At 39.7% G+C, this 19,780-nt stretch overlaps 1 protein-coding gene across 27 annotated transcripts in view; it reads right to left on the bottom strand.

The window, feature by feature from the left end:
• The window catches only part of MLLT10 (MLLT10 histone lysine methyltransferase DOT1L cofactor), a 225,987-nt gene that overhangs the window by 89,904 nt on the left and 116,303 nt on the right, over positions 1-19,780 (bottom strand). For all 27 annotated transcript variants that reach the window (XM_063669626.1, XM_063669632.1, XM_063669625.1 and 24 more), the window contains one exon: positions 4,772-4,867. In XM_063669626.1, the coding sequence (XP_063525696.1) occupies positions 4,772-4,867 (96 nt within the window). Of the gene's footprint in view, positions 1-4,771; positions 4,868-19,780 lie in introns of those variants that run through there.

The raw sequence follows: 19,780 nt of genomic DNA, 5'->3' as shown, positions 1-19,780 counted from the left end.
GACTACGTTGTTCTACAGCAGCAAAGGTCTGAGTATTAAAAAGAGCCAGTATGGCCTACAAAACCTAAAATACTTAGTATTCAGCCCCTGACAGAAAAAGTTTGCCAACCGCTGCCTTAGGATCTACATTACTGTCAGTCTTCGACACTACTGTTATTTTACTTCTTAGAGAATTCAATATACATCTAGACAATCTTTTATAACCTCCAGTCTCTCTGTTCCTTGACAGCCTCTCTTCCAATGATCTTGTCTTTTCTGCCCTACATCAGCCCCTCATGCCCTGATCATCACATCCTAGAGTCTGATATGATTACATAATCTCAAACCCTCAATAATCTCCATTTCATATATCCTACTCTTAAATACCACTTCATATTTCTAATTCACTCTTCACTACTCCAACAATCTTTGAGGTCTTACTGAGTTGCCCAGGCTGGTCTCAAACTCCTGGGCTCAAGCAATCCTCCTGCCTCAGCCTCCCAAAGTACTGAAATTACAGGCATGAGCCACCATGCGCAGCCTTCAACAATCCTTTAATTTCACCAGAAACCATTAACCAGTATATACTATCCCTCATCTATTGTCCTCATTTCCCTACCCACTGGGTTTAAATATAATGATCCATCATTATAATCCCCCTAGCATTTACCCTCACTCATTCGCTATATTCAGATGGTAAAATAACAACCTGACCAAACCCTACTCTGTGCCCACATCCATAGAGATGGACAAGAATAGAGAAAAACAAAAAGCTGTATAAATCTGCCTCACCTTTAAGTCTTGCCCATGAACCTTCAGGTGGAACATTGTGACTACCCAGAAATCATAGTAAACATCGTGGTAATTTTCTTTTGCATTATTATAGTTAACTACCTCATGCTTTTTTTCTTCGCTCAAATCTCTAATACTCCTCAAATCGTCACAACTAAAAGCATCACTTCTTACTTCTCTACTAAAGATACAAAAAATCCGAAAAACTTCTGGATTTACCACAAGATATTTTCCCCAAAATCCCATCCCTTTTCATATTCTAGGGGACATCACTGTGGCAATATTCCTGTCTTTTCTATCATTTCATTATTCCTCCTCTCTACTGAATCATTCCTATTGGTGTACCTAACATCCTATTATTTATCTTATTTTTAAAATACCCTTCATTATCTCCACTTCCCTAACCTATTCTTCTGCTCCTCTTCATAGCAAAGCTCCTCATTTATACACACTGTCTGACTTTTCTCCCCCATTCTCTCTATAAAGCACTCCAATCAGGCTTTTGCCTCAATCAGTACTTTAAAACTGTTCAAGGTTAGTAATGACCTCCAAATGACTAAAACGGCTAGTCCTTAATATATGACACAGTTCACTTATCCCCACCTTTCTTTAACTTGGCTTCCAGCATACCACATCCTATTAGTTTTCTTCCAAACTCTACCCTCTTCTCAGTCTCCTTTCTTGGTTGTACCTCCTCTTCCAGACCTTTCGACACAGGAGGTCCTGGGCCTCCTAAGGCCTATTTCTCTACCTGCACTCACTTCTCCCTTAGTGGTATCATTCAGTCTTGTGGCTTTAAATAACTCCATATGCATATAATTCCCACATTTAGTATCCAAAGTTGAGACCTCTTTTCTGAATACCAGACTAGGTATCCAACTGGCTAGCCAGCATATCTACTTAGATGTCTAATATTAATAGATATATCTCAACCCCAACATATCTGTGGTAGGCAGGATAGCACCCCTCAACCAAGATGTCCACATTCTAATCCCTGAAACCTGTGAATATGTTATATTACATGGCAAAAGAGGCTTTGCAGATGTAATTAAACTTAAGGATTTTATGTTTTTATTTATTTTTAATTATTATTATACTTTAAGTTTTAGGGTACATGTGCACAATGTGCAGGTTAGTTACATATGTATACATGTGCCATGCTGGTGTGCTGCACCCATTCACTCGTCATTTAGCATTAGGTATATCTCCTAATGCTATCCCTCCCTCCTCCCCTCACCTCACAACAGTCCCCAGAGTGTGATGTTCCCCTTCCTGTGTCCATGTGTTCTCATTGTTAATTCCCATCTATGAGTGAGAACATGCGGTGTTTGGTTTTTTGTCCTTGTGATAGTTTACTGAGAATGATGATTTCCAATTTCATCCATGTCCCTACAAACGACAAGAACTCATCATTTTTTATGGCTGCATAGTATTCCATGGTGCATATGTGCCACATTTTCTTAATCCAGTCTATCATTGTTGGACATTTGGGTTGGTTCCAAGTCTTTGCTATTGTGAATAGTGCTGCAATAAACATATGTGTGCATAGGCATGGGCAAGGACTTCATGTCTAAAACACCAAAAGCAATGGCAACAAAAGCCAAAATTGACTAATGGGATCTAATTAAACTAAAGAGCTTCTGCACAGCAAAAGAAACTACCATCAGAGTGAACAGGCAACCTACAAAATGGAAGAAAATTTTCACAACCTACTCATCTGACAGAGGGCTAATATTCAGAATCTACAATGAACTCAAACAAATTTACAAGAAAAAAACAACCCCATCAAAAAGTGGGCGAAGGATATGAACAGACACTTCTCAAAAGAAGACATTTATGCAGCCAAAAGACACATGAAAAAATGCTTATCATCACTGGCCATCAGAGAAATGCAAATCAAAACCACAATGAGATACCATCTCACACCAGTTAGAATGGCGATCATTAAAAAGTCAGGAAACAACAGGTGCTGGAGAGGATGTGGAGAAATAGGAACACTTTTACACTGTTGGTGGGACTGTAAACTAGTTCAACCATTGTGGAAGTCAGTGTGGCGATTCCTCAGGGATCTAGAACTAGAAATACCATTTGACCCAGCCATCCCATTACTGGGTATATACCCAAAGGACTATAAATCATGCTGCTATAAAGACACATGCACACATATGTTTATTAAACTTAAGGATTTTAAAATGGGACATTATCTTGGACTTTCCAGGTAGACCCAATCTAATCACATGAGCTTAAAAAGAGAACTTTCTCCAGCTAAAAGCAAAAGAGATGCAAAAAAAAAATTCCAAGTGTAAGAGGAATTCAACATGCCATTGCTACCTATGAGATGGAGGGGATCATGTGACAATGGCACAAGGAAACAAAAAGAGGCTCTAGAAGCCAAGGGCTGACCCCCACTTGACAGGCAGCAAAGAAATGGGCACCTCAGTCCTACAACCAATCACAAGGAACCAAATTTTGCCAATAACCTGACCCAGCATATAAGCAGATTCATTCTGCCAATAACCTGACGAACGGTAGAAACAGATTTTCAGATAAGAACCCAGACCATCCAACACCTTGATTTTGGCCTTGAGAGACCCTAATTAGAGGAAACAGCTGAGTCCACCCAGACTTCTGGCCTACAGAACAACGACTAGTAAGTTTATGTTGTTTTAAACTGGTATATTGTAGTAATTGCATCTGCAATAGAAAACTAAAACCACATCCCAAACTGAATTCCTTTCTTTCCCCTCAACCTGCTATGCCCACAGTCTTTCCCCTCTTTGTTAACTGTGACTCTATACCTTCTAGTGATCTGACCCAAAATCTCTGGAATCATCCATGGATCCTCTCTTTCTCATATGCCTCTAACTTATCTGTAAGAAAGTCAGGTGGGCTTTGTATGTATTCAGAATCTGATCACCTATCACTACCTCTGTTGTTACCACCATCTCTCTCTGGATGACTGCATACCTTGCTAATGGCCTCTCTGCTTCCATTCTGACTTTCCACAGCCTGCCCAAAACAAAGCAGCCAGAGCTACTTTCAAAACCTAAGTCAGACCATGTTACATCTCAATTCAGAAACCTCCAATAGCTCACTTTTTGATCAAACTAAACACAAAGTCTTTACACTGGTTTATACCGCTTTGCATAATGGGTTCCTCACCCTAGACTCATCTCCTACTGCATTTCCCGACTTACTTATTCTGTCCCAGTCTCCCTCTGTTTTCATATTAACCACAAGATAATAATCCTAATAATACTTAATATTTACTAATTCTCACTATGAACCAAATACTGTTCTAACTGCTTTACATGTATTCTGTCATTCAATTTCATTAATAATTTCCCCCACTTTACAAATGATATAATTGAGTTAACCAAGGTTAATTTACCTAAACACTCAATCAGTAAGTGGGGAGGACAGAATTCAAAATCTCAGGTGAATGAAGTCCACCCACAGCCAAAATACTCTGTCTCAATGATGGTTCCCACTTGTTATCCTTACTTAACAACAGGCTTTGGAGACAAGCACAGAATAAACAGAAGGTAGAATAAGGTAAGAAATGAGAATTCAGGCCAGGAGCGGTGGCTCTCGCCTGTAATCCCAGCACTTTGGGAGGCTGAGGTGGGCAGATCACAAGGTCAGGAGATCGAGACCATCCTGGCTAACACAGTGAAACCCCGTCTCTACTAAAGATACAAAAAATTAGCCAGGCGCAGTGGCACGCGCCTGTAGTCCCAGCTACTCGGGAGTCTGAGGCAGAAGAATCACTTGAACCAGGTAAGTGGAGGTTACAGTGAGCTGAGATTGTGCCAAGGCACTCCAGCCTGGGTGACAGAGCGAGACTCCATCTCAAAAAAAAAAAGAAATGAAAATTCTAAGTGCCTGATATGTGGTTGAAAAGCTGGGAAAAGTTAGGGAATGAAAACAGTTTTTAGAGGTGAAAATCAGCACAATAACTACTTATTACATAAAACAAAATATGATACTTAAAACTTACTTTTTCTGTAGTAACAGTCAAGGATGGAACCAATGCAGGTGATGGTTCTGGCTGCTTCTTGTGTTTTTGTTTGTGTTTGTCCTTCTCTTTATATTTCTAAAAACGAATATAAGTAAAATCCAATTTAAATTTGAACTATAACCCCGTATATACAACAGAGATTTTTTTATAACTAGTAATTTCAAATATTAACAAATACTTCTGTCAAAAATCACTTCCTCTGATCATCGTGTTGTTTTATAAACAAGTAATACTAGTGTGAGTTTCTTTTTAAGTAAGTGCAGCTTTTTTCTTCTTGATAAGTCTGAAATAATACTAATAAACAACTGAAGTCTGTAATTATTTGCTACATTTACATTCAGCAAAATATACACTTTTTCTCCTTAAAAACACCAAATATGGCCGGGCATGGTGGCTCACACCTGTAATCCCAGCACTTTGGGAAGCTGAAGCGGGCGGATCATGAGGCCAGGAGTTTAGGATCAGCCTGACCAACACGGTGAAACCCCATCTCTACTAAAAATACAAAAATTAGCTGGGCATGGTGGTAGCACGCCTGTAATCCCAGCTACTCAGGATGCTGAGGCAGGAGAATCGCTTGAACCCAGGAGGTGGAGGTTGTGGTAAGCCAAGATCGTGCCACTGCACCCGAGCCTGGGCAACAGTGTGAGGCTCTGTCTCAACAACAACAACAACAACAACAAAAAACCACCAAATACTTTTGTGAACATTTTAAAATAGTACTTTAAAGTTTACATAGCACTTCACATCTGAACAGTACCAGATTTTTCTCTACCATGCATGAGAATTTCTTCAGAAACTAGAGGCACAGAAACTCCAGCAAAAAATTATTTCCTGGGTTTACTCAAAAAAATAGATGAATTAGTTATCTCTAATAAAAAATTTTAGATAAAGTTAGGGTGTGCTATAAAGTGCTAAAACTGATGACTGAAATATAAAAAGGAATTCAATAAAATAAAAAAATTAATTACATATTGGAAGTCCAACTTAATGTCAGATAATTTTAACCAAAATGTTCTGTTGTTTGAATCACTACATTACAAAAACAGTATTGGGTGTGAAATTTACTATTTAAAGAGTTCGTTGAATTTGTTTATTTCTCATGAAGCTTAAATCAGACCATTGAGGGCCCTTAATCTTTTCAAGTCATGAAAGATTGGTATCATTGTCATCCTAAAAAGGTTTACACACAAGCAGAACACAATGCATACAAATCAAAGATAGATGTTTTACTTTAATACCCCCAAAATACTGCCATTTTTTTTGCTTTTAATTCCTGATCTAAGTACGTTAAGATATTTTCAGGCTGCAGTGTTAGTACTTTAGCAACAGTAAATGTAAATTAACACAATAATACTCTTTTCTTTTCTTTTTGAAACAGGGCCTCGCTCTGTCACTCAGGCTGGAGTGCAGTGGTAGGATCACAGCTCACTACAGCCTCAACCTCCTAGGCTCAAGCAATCCTCTCACCTCAGCCTCCCAAGTAGTCAGGACTATAGGCACATGCCACCACACAAGGCTTTTTTTAATACGTATTTTTTTTTTTATTTTTGAGAGTGCAGTGGTGTGATTTTGGCTCACGGCAGCCTCAGCCTCCCGAGTAGCTGGGACTACAGGCATGTGCCACCAGGCCTGGCTACAGGCTAATTTTTTATTTTACTTTTTGTAGAGACAGGGGTCTCACTATGTTGCCCAGAGTGTTCTTCCCACCCAATAATGCTTCTAATTCAGACTTTTTAGGAAACATTTTTATCCTAAAGTTATTTTGATTGTGGCAGATAATGACTCCTCAAAGAATCATGCCATATTCTCTGCAACGGATTATCACTGCTCTCCTCATCCTAAGACATCCTCTTCTCCACTCCCTTGAATCTGGGTTAACCTTATGACTTGCGTTACTCAACAAGATGTGGCAGAAGTGACGGTGTACAAGCCCAAGAACCTGGAGATTTAAAAAGTCTTCATGGCTTCCACCTCTGCCACCTCAGTTATCAGCCACCATGTAAAGAATCATTCCACACTCTCCTCATAGAGAGGCCAAATGGAGAATGACATCACATGGTGAACTGAGGTACTCTAGCCTATAGCCAGCAGCGCCCAGCGCCAGACATGTGAATAAGACCAACACTGACCACCCAGCTAGCCACCAGCTTAATGAATCCTCATGAGTAAATCCGACAGATACCACATGGAAGAAAGATAAATCATCCCTGCTGAGCCCACCGGTTAATAAGCCACTAAAAGTCGTGGAGTGGTTTAAAGCAACAGTGTAACTGAAACCAGAGTAGAATACACGATTGGGTCATAGGGGCTAAAGAAAGCACAAACTAAAAACAACAATACAGGCCAGGCACACTGGCTCACACCTGTAATCCCGGCACTTTGGGAAGCCAAGGCAGGAGGTTCACTTAAGCCAAGGAGTTCAAGACCAACCTGGGAAACATAGGGAGACCCCATCTCTACAAAAAAAAATAAAAAATTTAGCCAAGTGTGGTGGCGTAAACCTGTGGTCCCAGCTACTAGGAGGGCCAAGGTGGGAGGACTGCTTGAGCCTGGAAGGTTGAGGCTGCAGTGAACTGTAATCATACCACTGCACTCCAACCTGGGTGACAGAGTGATACCCCATTTATTTAAAAAAACAAAAGTAACAATATTAGGATTTTTGTATGTTAATACATTGATATGGTTTCGCTGTTTCTTCACCCAAATCTCATCTTGAATTGTGGGTCCCACAATCCCCGCGTGTCATGGGAGGGACTTCGTAGGAGGTAATTGAATCACAGGGGTGGGTTTTTCCTGTGCTGTTCTCATGATAGTGAATAAATCTCATGAGAGCTGATGGTTTTATAAAGGGCAGTTCCCCTGCACATTGTCTCCTGCCTGCCGCCACGTAAGACTTCACTTTACTCCTCCTTCGCCTCCTGCCATAATTGTGAGGCCTCCCCAGCCATGTGCAAGTGTGAGACCATTAAACCTCTTTTTCTATAAAATTACCCAGTCTCACATATTTCTTCATAGCAGTATGAAAATGGGCAACTACACACACCAAAATAACAAATTTATACATTCTAGTCTATGAAGTTCAAATGATCCTGGTCTTTAAGTGTTATATCATTGTTTTTCTCCCTATAAAGATAATTAAGAAGCCTTTCTATCCTCCTTTACTCTATATATTCTACTTCCCATTCTGGGCTTTGTTCTTCAAGGTTATAAGAGCTGACATACTTTAATGGTGAATGATCCTGAATAACAAAAAAGTAAACAAACAAACCCTAACAACTTGCAAAACAAATGAGAGTAAAAGGCAAAAAATACACATGTACATGTGTGAAAATATACAACATAGAGACGTAAAAAAATCATACAAAGCAAATCATGGAACAATAAAGAACTCTGGTCCTCTGTGATACGTCAAGAAATGTATCCTGCAATGAGCATTACAAGTGTTCACTGGAACACACTGTGCATGGCTTATATCCATATGAACAGCCTATCAAATGTGAATCAAAGAAGTCTAATGACTGTCACTAAAAACACAGGTTGATTTAAACAGATTAAGAAAGGGAAAACCCAGGAAAAGAGTCAATTATATATGAAAATTTAGTATATGATAAAGAGGAGGTTCCAAATCAGAAGGCAAAGACTAAAATTACTTAATAATGGTACTAGAACTGGTTCAAATTTAGGGGGAAATATCTTAGACAAAATAAAACAAAATCCACATGGGTTAAAGGGTTAAGTAAAAATTAAAATAACATCAAAGTCAGCTAGGAAGTATTTTTAAAGTATCTGACTTTAAGGAAGGAAAGACTTTTCTAACCGCCCCCAAAAAATAAAAAAAACAGAAAGGGAAAACACAGATTTAGCTATACAAATTAAAAAACAAATCATTAAAAAACAAAAACCAAACTGGGAAGACAGTAAAATTAAAAATTCTGTATTTTAATTGTTTAAATTTTTTAATAAATAAGAAAATACGTATGCCATTGGACATGACTGGGCAATTCCAAAAAAAAAAAAAAAAAAGAGCCAGTAAACAGCAACAGAAACATGCAACCCAAGTATTAAAACAACTAAAGGTAGTATTTTTCTCCTATATAGTGACCAAAGTTGTTGGGTTTTGTTTTTAATGACAAGATCTAATACTGCCTAGGGAAATGAGCACTTGCATACATTACTAGAGAAAATGTAAACATATAAAGAACACTTATTTTTGTTCTTAAAGAGACTGGGTCTTGCTATTTTCCCCAGGCTGGCCTTGAAGTCCTGGGCTCAAAGGATCCTTCTGCCTTAGCCTCCCAAATATCTGGGACTATTGGCACACACTACCGAGCCAAGCTGACAATTTTTAAAACAAGAGTTAGAAACTATAAAAATACTCATACCATGTGACCTAGTAATTTCACATCTAGCAAGGTGTACAAAGATTTAAATACAGTTTATCATACTTCTATTTGCAATGCGGGGAAAAATGGAAACAACTTGTCCAACAACAGAGGTGTGCTTCAAAAAAAATCATTATGCAAGCATATAATGGCCATTAAAATAAGTCACAGATGGCCAGGGGCAGTGGCTCATGCCTGTAATCCCAGCACTTTGGGAGGCCGAGGTGGGTGGATCACGAGGTCGGGAGACCGAGACCATCCTGGCTAAGACGGTGAAACCCTGTCTCTACTAAAAATACAAAAGATTAGTCGGGCGTGGTGGTGGGCGCCTGTAGTCCCAGCTACTCAGGAGGCTGAGGCAGAAGAATGGCATCAACTTGGGAGGCGGAGCTTGCAGTGAGCCCAGATCACGCCACTGCACTCCAGCCTGGGCGACAGAGCGAGACCCTGTCTCAAAAAAAAAAAAAAAAAAAAATTAATAGTCAGAGATTTCGGAAAACTGTTAATAGATGAGCTTTGTCTGTAGTTCACAGATTACATATGTACTCTTCAAAACTGTGAATTCCCCTTGGCCTGAAGATATGAACTTACAAGTATTCTCTTCACTGCTTGTTAGGTCAAGACAGCCAACGTCACTCTCAGTTGAATCAGTATGTATAATTAGCAATACAAAATGAGAACTGTAAAAGTTTATATTTTATAAATACACATGATATCTTAATCCTTAAAATAGTCCTGTGAGAAAAATTCTATTTATTATTTTTTTTACAGAAAGGTATGGCTTAAACAAGCACAAGGTAGACTCTTATCTACCCCCCCAAAAAAAGCATAACCAAAACGTAAAAAAAAAAAAAAGTTTTCAAAATTTAAAGAAAGTAGGTAAGGTACCCATGATGAAAATCAAGAGCGAGGAGAAAAAAAGAAAGGACAGAAACAAAAGGGAGAGAAAAGTTTATAATAATAAGATTACCAAATAGTTTCAAGGAAATCAATGCAGCAGCATTTGCTCTCTGTAATGAACCTAAATGTTAAACTGGGTTTAGTTCCAAAATGAACTGCTTTCCCCGTAAAGAAGCTAAAGACAGTTATACAGGAGAGGGGTTTTTTTGTTTTTGTTTTCTTTTTTGGGACAGAGTCTCACTCTGTTGCCAGGCTGGAGTGTGGTGGTGTGATCTCAACTCACTGCAACCTCTGCCTCCCAGGTTCAAGCAATTATCACGCCTACAGCCATCCATGTAGGTGGGATTACAGGTGTCTACCACCATGCCTGGCTAACTTTTGTATTTTTAGTAGAGACGGGATTTCATCATGTTGGCCAGGCTGGTCACTCCTGACCTCAAGTGATCTGCCTGCCTCGGCCTCCCAAAGTGCTGGGATTACAGGCGTGAGCCACCACACCCAGCCTATGCAGGAGTTTTTAACTTAAGTTTAGTGCAAGACAAACAACCAAGAGACAGATTCAATGTTTCAGTTTTCAAACTAGAACAGGTATAGGACTATTTAAAGGAGCAGTGAAGATAATACTTGTAAGTTCATATCTTAAGGCCAAGAGGAATTCAGAGTTTTGAAGAGTACGTATGTAATCTGTGAACCATAGACAGAAATGTCTGGGGCAAATTAGAAAGTGAATTCTACAAAGAATGCAATACTGAGCTTGAAGTTACCTCTCAGGAAAACTCTAGAGTAAATTATTAAAAAGATTTGCTAACATATAAGAAAGAATTTCATTATCACTAATCATCAAGACAAGTTCATCAGAAAGCCCAATACTAGAAGTTAATATTTAGCCATAAGAAAGAAAAAGAACATATGAGTTATTTTAATATGACTCAATTCTTTACACTGAAATAGAATAAATTTCTAGTAAGAGTGCCTATATTCAAATAACACAAAATATCATTACAAATATAAAGCAAACCAATTTTAAGTAAACACGGATCTTAAAATGCTTAAGAGAAATCTGAAATCACATCACAGATTTTCCCAATGTAGAAAACAAATGAACAGAAACCAGTAAAAAACAACCAACCAAATGATCCCCAAAAGCAACCAAAATGGGAAACAGGGGCAGATATTCATGCATTAAACAAAAACTGTCAAGGAGTAAACTAGATTCTATAGTAGAAATTGCCCTAGACTGAGCTATAGGATTCAGCTCTTAATCCTACCCCTTAATTCCCAAAAATTCTGAGAATATAACCACAAGTCCCAAATCTGAAGAGAGGTGATTTTATGTGTTCCTACCTACTAAACTACTTTTTCTGCCTAAAGAGTAGTACTAGCTTCAGGGAAGAAACAGGAAAAACTGAAGGCGAGAGGAAGAAAAGTGAAGAGGTGCTAACTGGAAGTAAAGAATCAAGGCTAAGAACTAATTACATAAAATCCTAGGGGGCCCGGTGCAGTGGCTCTCCCCTGTAATTCTAGTGCTTTGGGAGGCCTAGGTGAGAGAATCACTTGAGGCCAGGAGTTGGACATCAGCCTGGGAAACATAATGAGAATCCATCTCCACAAAAAGCAAAAAAATGAGTTAGGTGTGGTGGTGCAAATTTGTAGTCTTAGCTACTGGGAGGTTGAGGCGGAGGACCCAGGAGGTGGAGGCTGCAGTGAGCCATGATCATGTCACTGCACTCCAGCTTGGGGGACAGAGTGAGACTGTGTCTCAAAAAATTACAATTAAAATAAAAAATAAAATAGAATCCTAGGGTATTCCCCGTAAGACTAAAATACACCCAAACACGTGAGATATAGAACCTGGTGCAAGACATTTAATAATGCACTGTGTTAAAAAGGAGAGCCCAGCCTGGAGTTCTACCAAAAAGTGCATACTGCCCTAAGCCAAGCTCTTATACTGCACCCCTCATTCCCACAGGCTTCAGAAAAATGCAAAATACATAGCCCTTAAACCATCGTCTCAAAAACAAGAAAATATTCAAAAAATTACGTAAATTATAATGGGATAAGTGTCAAAAGTGAGCCTCCCAAGCATAAACAACATTTTAAAAATTGTATGGCAAACAAACTATAGGCAAAAAATAATACAGAGTCTAATGTGCATGAGATAGCCAAAAATCACAACCTAGAAGCATACATAACTGAGTATGAAGATATTTCTCAAAACTGTCCCCATGCCAAATAAAAAATATAACATGAGTTCAAACAAAGCTCAAGAATGAGATGATAAAACAGGAAAAGGTAAGAAGGGAGATAACCAAAGCAATAAATTTAAGACTAAAACAGTATCATTACAGAATTAGTAAACAAAATAGAAACAGCAAGGAAAATACGCATTGCCAAAAATTGTTAAAGTGTTAAAAGAAAGGCTTGAAATAATCACAGTAATGCAAATTTTAAAAAAGATATTAAAGCAGGCAGACAACATCTGATAGGTATAAAAAACAGAGACAATCAAACATAAGATAACGTGTATCCCTGAAGCAGAGAATTCAATGAATGGGGAACAGAAGGTATATTCAAACATAAAATTCCACAAAATGAAAATGGAAAAAAAAAATTCTGAACAATTCTGTTACAGACTGTGTAGCACCAAGACTTACTGTAGTTAAACTTAGCAGAATACAGGGAGAGGGAGGTGTTGTTAGTCATCTCCACAGCAATATTCCAGGACCATTAAGTTTTTAGGAGAAATAAAGTGTGACCCAACAATATTATATACAGCCAAGATACATCTCAAAAATTAAGGCAAAAGGAAATGTTATCCATTATGAAAGAAATCAGAGAACACAAGTCCTAAGAACTTATTCTTGAAAAAAGTTAATAAAATTCCGCCAATTTAAGAGGAACAATGAACTTACTGGAGAAGCTGTGGTAAAAAGACTAATAGTGAGCAGCTAACGAATTTAAATACAAAACAAATACCTACACAACTATGAGGATTATGTTTACATAAGAGAATGTCGCTACCTGAAAAAAATAGAAATGTCTTCAAAAACAAACAACCCTGGCAGGGCGCGGTGGCTCACACCTGTAACCCCAGTACTTTGGAAGGCCGAGGTGGGCAGATTACTTGAGGTCAGGAGTTCGAGACCAGCCTGGCCAACATGGTAAAATCCCGTCTCTACTAAATATACCGAAATTAGCTGGGCATGGTGGCATGTGCCAGTAGTCCCAGCTACATGAGAGGCTGAGGCAGGAGAATCGCTTGAACTGGAGAGGCAGAGGTTGCAGTGAGCCGAGATCGTATCACTGCACTCCAGCCTGGGTGACAGAGTGAGATTCTGTCTCAAAAAAATAAAAAATAAATAAATAAAAATAAAAACAAACAACCTGGATAGGAGAAAAAGCAAAATGACTATAGGGATACTAGCAGCCTTCACTGTAGGAGCTCAATATAAAATCTGACACATGTAATTAAAACAAAAGTCTGCCGAATAGTGACTAGACATAAACATCTTTCTTGCTGACAAAGTCCTGATTTCTTAAGAAAATTCATGATCACCTTCTCATGTCCTCATAAAAGTGTATCTATTCCCCAGCCCAAAGGTGAACATGGATGAGTCCAAGGTAATTAAGATAAATCGATTCTCTTTAGCCACTGACTGCTTTAGGCCTGGAATAGGTTTCAATCAGGATAATAAAATAGAAGTTAAATTTTTCTTTCTTTCTTTTTTTTTTTTTTTTTTTTTGAGACAGAGTCTTGCTCTGTTGGCCAGGCTGGAGTGCAGTGGAGCAATCTTGGCTCACTGCAACCTCTCCATCTCCCTGGCTCAAGCAATTCTCCTGCCTCATCCTCCCGAGTAGCTGGGATTACTAGCATGTGCCACCACACCCAGCTAATTTTTGTATTTTTAGTAGAGACGGGGTATCACTATGTTGGCCAGGCTGGTCTTAAACTCCTGACCACAGGTAATCTGCCCGCCTCGGCCTCCCAAAGTGCTGGGATTAGAGGCGTGAGCCACCACGCCCGGCTACTTCTTCGTTTTTTTGTTTTTTGTTTTTTTTTAACGGAGTTTCGCTCTTGTTGCCCAGGCTGGAGTGCAATGGCACAATTTCGGCTCACTGCAACCTCTGCCTCCAGGTTCAAGCCATTCTCCTGCCTCAGCCTCCAGAGTAGCTGGGATTACAGGCATCCACCACCACGTCCGGCTAATTTTTTGTATTTTTCGTAGAGACTGGGTTTCACCATGTTGGCTAGGCTGGTCTTGAACTCCTGGCCTCAAGTGATCTGCCCGCCTCGGCCTCCCAAAGTGCTGGGATTACAGGCGTGAGCCACTGCACCAGGCCAGAAGTTGAATTTTCTAGCTGTTCTCCTCATTCTTAAGAGGTATTCCCCTACTGCCTTTAGATGCTCAAGTGTTAGACCATGATCCTCAGAACAATGGCAGTGTCCTGGCAACCATGACTGCAAAAGCCAAAAAAAATCACAAAAAACTCAACAATGCTATGCCACAGCTTAATTGGCTACTGTTAAATTAACCAATCTTAGAAAAGCCTAGCATCTGATCTTATATGAAGTAATAAATTTCCAATTGCTTCAGCCACTCTGATTTGAGTATTCCATCACTTAGAGCTAAAAGCACCCCAACTAGAAAGACAGTCTTACCTCTTCAACATCTTGTTTGCTTTTGTAATTTCTATTATTAAACTTAAAGGTATCTTTGAGGAAATAATATTTCTTGTGGTAAGGGGGGAAAAAAGTTTTTTTGGTCTCATTCTGCCACCCAGGCTGGAGTGCAGTGGTATGATCATAGCTCACTGCAGCCTCAAACTCCAGGCTCAAGGCATCCTCCAACCTCAGCCTCCAGAGTAGCTGTGACTATAGGCACGCACCACACATTCAGCTATGTTTTGTTGCTGTTGTTTTTCTACAGACAGGGTCTCTTTCTTTTCCCTCTATATAGTCAAGTAAATCTGCCTTTGGTGTTTAAAACATCAGTAAATTTCACTCGATTTAATAATTTTTCTCTAATTATCCTTTTTATGTATGTATCTATGTCTCCATCTATGCATAGAAAAAATCTGTGATATTTACTTAGTAGTAAGTGATGGCTATTTCTCAATGGTGAGATATGGAGTGGGATTTTGTTTTTTAACTTTCATTTTTTAAATGCTCTGTCTTCTGTCATTCTCTGTAATTACATACAAATTAACAAGAATGGGCTAAAATGAGGTAGAGACAGCCTATTCGCCAAACTCATTTCTTTTTTATTTGGCATGTAACTAGACATTTCCCAGCATCCTTTGCAGTTACATGTGGCCAGTGCACTGGGTTCCAATCAATGTAGTCTGAATGAAAATGATGTGTGTCACCTCTAGGCCTGGTCCTTAATAGCCCCAAATTTCTAGTATCCACACTGGTTCCTTTTACATGGATAACAAAAATAAGCATTAAAGCCATAGAGGCAGCATTTTAAAGAAGGCAGTCACAAGATGGAAGAAACCTAAGTCCCTGATTTACAACTTGGAAGAATTTGTCTGTCAATCAAGGACACCTCTTTTGGACTTAGCTGTGAATCAAAAACATTGTGTAAAGCCAATCATAATTTGAGAATTATTCATGTGTCAGGAAACCATGCTACATGAGTCTCTCTTATTTCTGTATGTCTTTTGAGTTAGGCAATGGCAGCCCATTATTCTGGACTATCTTTTCAAGGTTGCTCACATAGTGAATAGCCTCAGAAGACAGAAAGCAAAGGTCAGCTATGCTTACTGTCTATTACAAAAGATTCAGGTGCCCTAAGCCCTGGGCTCCTCTCCTGTAATGCAACACACAGCACGAACAGATTTTATCTGGCCTTCTTTGCAGTGCCCTATGGGAACTGGGCTTGGGAAATGACCAAAAATTACTGATACTCTGGTTACAGCTATTGCTCTAAGTAATAAGTTGTCTATCTCTTGACCCAGAAGTTGCATCTCTTAATTAGCTACTTTACAAGTAAGATCAAATGATAGACTTCTGTGATATTATGATATATACATATATACACACATATATATACACACATATATATGTACATATATATACACACATATATATGTGTGTGTGTATATATATATTATATATATGTATACATATATTGGTTTTGTCCACAGTCCCTGGGTCAAAACTCCCAAAGTCCTTGCCATTTTTTAAGTAACTAAAAAAACAGGCGTATCTTTTGTTAAAAAGATACGCCTTTTGTTGGCCTTTTGTCCTTGGTTCCTGATGCAGCTTCAGAACAGCGTCAGAGTAACAAAGGTGAAATGACAGTCCTTTGTTATAATGGGGTGCTTTAGGCCTCAGAAAACAGAATCTCTCTCTTTCGGACCTTTCCTGCCCTCCTTTTTCTCCCCAAGACAGGCCATGAAAACTACAAATATGCTCTAAACTTCCCCTACTTTTCTATCATGGAGCTGGACATAAAGAAATTCTCTGACCTACCTTGTCTGATTGTGGGTCATAAAACCCCCATTTCAGAAGGGGTTCTGCCCCAATACCCAGAAGAAAATAATGCTGCACAGAGAGGCCAAGAAGCGTGTGAACATACAGGCCTGCCTGGGTTTCCCTACTCAGTCTATTAGTGTTAGATCATACCTTTGTCCAATCACATTTCTACACAGGTGTCCATGCTTCAATCATGCCTATCCAGTGAACTCTGTATAACAAAGGCCCAAGAGGATGGGGAAGCTCTGCCTCCCTACCCAGTGACATACCTCACACTATTCATCTCTTCACCTGTATACTTTGTAATATCCTTCATAATAAACCAATAAACATAAGTAAGGGTTTCCCTGAGTTCTGTGAGCCACTCTAGCAAATTAACCCAACCCAAGGAGGGGGCTGTGGGAACCCCAAGTCACAGTCCGTTGAACAGAAACACCTGGGGCTTAGAATCAGCATCATAAGTGAGGCTCAGTCCTGTGGGACTGAGTTCCCAACCTGTGTTATCTGATGCCATCTCCAGGTGGATAGTATCCAGACGCAGATGATGTCTGCTGCAAAACTGACAGCTTGCTTGGTGGGGAGAAATCCCCATACATTTATGGGTCACAGAAGCATTCTGTATTGTGAGATTACAGCAGGAGAAACTGTTTGTTTTTTCTACTCCACCTCTTTCATAGTTCTTGACAGTTTGGTGATGAGAGAATATGATGCTGTTAGGGGTATGGCTATTTAGAAGAGGAAAATTAAAGGCCTCACAGGCCAATTAATGGGATCTGAGGAAAGTCGAAAAATAAAAAATTGTACGGTCAACTAGGCAGAAAATGGGTCTTCATTTTGTTGCCTGAATAATGAGGAGAAACTGAAGAGGTGGCTGTAGGCTAAGCACCAGAAATTATGTTTAAACAGAGCTGCCCAAGGATGCTCTGCTGGCAGCTAGCCTACTCTGGTTAGGTGGAGAGGACTTCCTCACCAATCTGGCAGTCAGCTTCATTTCTATCCCACTGTAACAATTAGGTGACCTCAGTGCTTTAAGAAGAAAAATAATTAGAGATGGGGATGTGCACTCCCTATCCCCAAGAGGCCTCAATGGCCACATGCAGTCATCCAAGTATGCTATGGAATTTGAGGAGAGGAAAAGACACGATTTATTTTTTTAAATAGAGATGGGGTCTCACGCTCCTGGACTCAAGCAGTCCTCCCACCTCAGCCTCTCAAAATGTTGGGATTACAGGCATAAGCCACCATGCCCAGCCAGAAAACACAAGTTTTTAAGACTCTGTTGGATACAGGCACCCAGATCACTATCCTACCTGGACCCATGAAAAGAAAAGATCCCAGGATTCAGTGGGCAGGATTCTCAGGGGGTAAGGAAGCTAACATGACTTTGTAGGTGGGGTCTTTGAGGGAATTAAACTGTATGTTCATTACTGCCTGGACATCTGAAGGTATAAAAGGAAATGATATGTTATATCAGAAGTCAGCAAATAATGACACCTAAGCTAAGAGTAATGTTGCATCTTTAAAATATTCCTTAGCGCCCCTGCCCCTCCCCCAACAAAGAAGAAAATATGATAGAGACTAAATACGGTCCACAAAGCCCAAAAATATTTACTATCTGGTCCTTTAGAGGAAAAGTTTGCCATCCCCTGTATTATACGCTTATCTTTACCCATCCATAAGTGCAAAAGGTATTCTCCCAACCAAGAAGAGCAGCATGTAGAAATGCTAATGAGACATATAAATCACTCCCCAAACCATGTCTCTTTCCTGGGTGGTCCAACAGAAACAGCATAGGATTCCAGAAGGACAAAGGGAAGCCACAGCTTCGATAAAGAACTCAAAGGTCCCAGGGGTAGGAAGAGATGCAATACCTCAACACAAAAGCCCTGCAAGGCCAGTGAAAAAAGGCTAGTAAGAGCTGGAAGCTAACAGTGAATGAGCGCCAAGTGAGTTTAGTTATTGCTCTTATAGCCCCAGCTGTTACAGACTAAATCCACTACACAGACTGATGGTACTTGGTAGGTTGTTCTGGACATTTCTAATGCCTCTTTGCCATAACACTCATACCCAAGGATCAAGATCAGTTTACATCCATGTGTCAAAGCCTCCAATATGTCTGAAGTGCTTTCCCAGAGGGGTGACCTAAACTCCCTTGCCACTTGCCACAAATATGTATGTCAGGACTCAGTACCTCTATCCTGTGATTTCCAAAGCTCTCACTATTGGCTGGTAAATTAGAAGCCTCAGTCTCAATAGCTCTGTAATGTTATCTCCTCTGTCAGCACAGTTGGTGGAAACTCCAATAAATTTCTAAGACCTGCTCAACAAGTTTCTGGAAAGTATAGGAACAGATTCACAACACCAAATTCCTCTGGCAGTCAAGGATGGTGGGGTCTCTTCAGACTCCCACCATCAAAAAGCAGGCTGAACACCTTACTGAACTCTTTAAATAACAGGGGCTCTATGACACTCACTTCAACATTCTGCTTATCCTTTAAATGTCAGCTATCCTGTAAATATGCATCCTATGAGAGTAGCCCAAAACCAACACACTGTGTTGGAAGCTAGGTAGGAAGCTGAAGCACATTCTCTACCTTTGGAACCCCACAGGCCTCATTATGCTTTTAAGCTACATGTTTCTATGAATTATGATTTTGCCAACTGAATCCTCTGGCAAAAAAGGCTCCACCCACAGGCACCCACTGGAGATTTGGACTTGATGCCCCAATGACATGGCTATTAAGTGCACCCCTTTTTGAAAAGGAGCTATTAGCTTGCTACAGAGTTCTTATTGAAACTGAATGCCACACCCACGAAGGCCTTATGAGGAAGGAAGAAAAAAGTAATGATGGCTTTCCATGACTTCAGCAAACATCTCTAACTCCATTAGTATCTGCTGATTCCGTTCCCTATTCCTAATTGCCTATAAATGTATACACAACTACCATATTATAGTCAATGCAACAAGAATTAGTTAAGTACTCACAAGCTGTCAACAACACTACCTTTCTTCTATTACCTCACACCTGACACTCAGGGTTTAAAAAAAAAAGCTACTAAAAATACAAAAAATTAGCCAACGTGGTGGCACACGCCTGTAGTCCCAGCTACTTGGGAAGCTGAGGCAGGAGAATGGCTTGAACTCTGGAGGCAGAGGCTGCAGTGAGCTGAGATCGCACCATTGCACTCCAGCTTGGGCAACAAGAGCGAAACTCCGTCTCA

Source organism: Pongo pygmaeus, chromosome 8, assembly GCF_028885625.2.
Source record: "Pongo pygmaeus isolate AG05252 chromosome 8, NHGRI_mPonPyg2-v2.0_pri, whole genome shotgun sequence".
Classification (NCBI taxonomy): domain Eukaryota; kingdom Metazoa; phylum Chordata; class Mammalia; order Primates; family Hominidae; genus Pongo; species Pongo pygmaeus.
The sequence above is the reverse complement of the archived record's forward strand: the minus strand, read 5'-3'. Positions and strand labels throughout refer to the sequence as shown.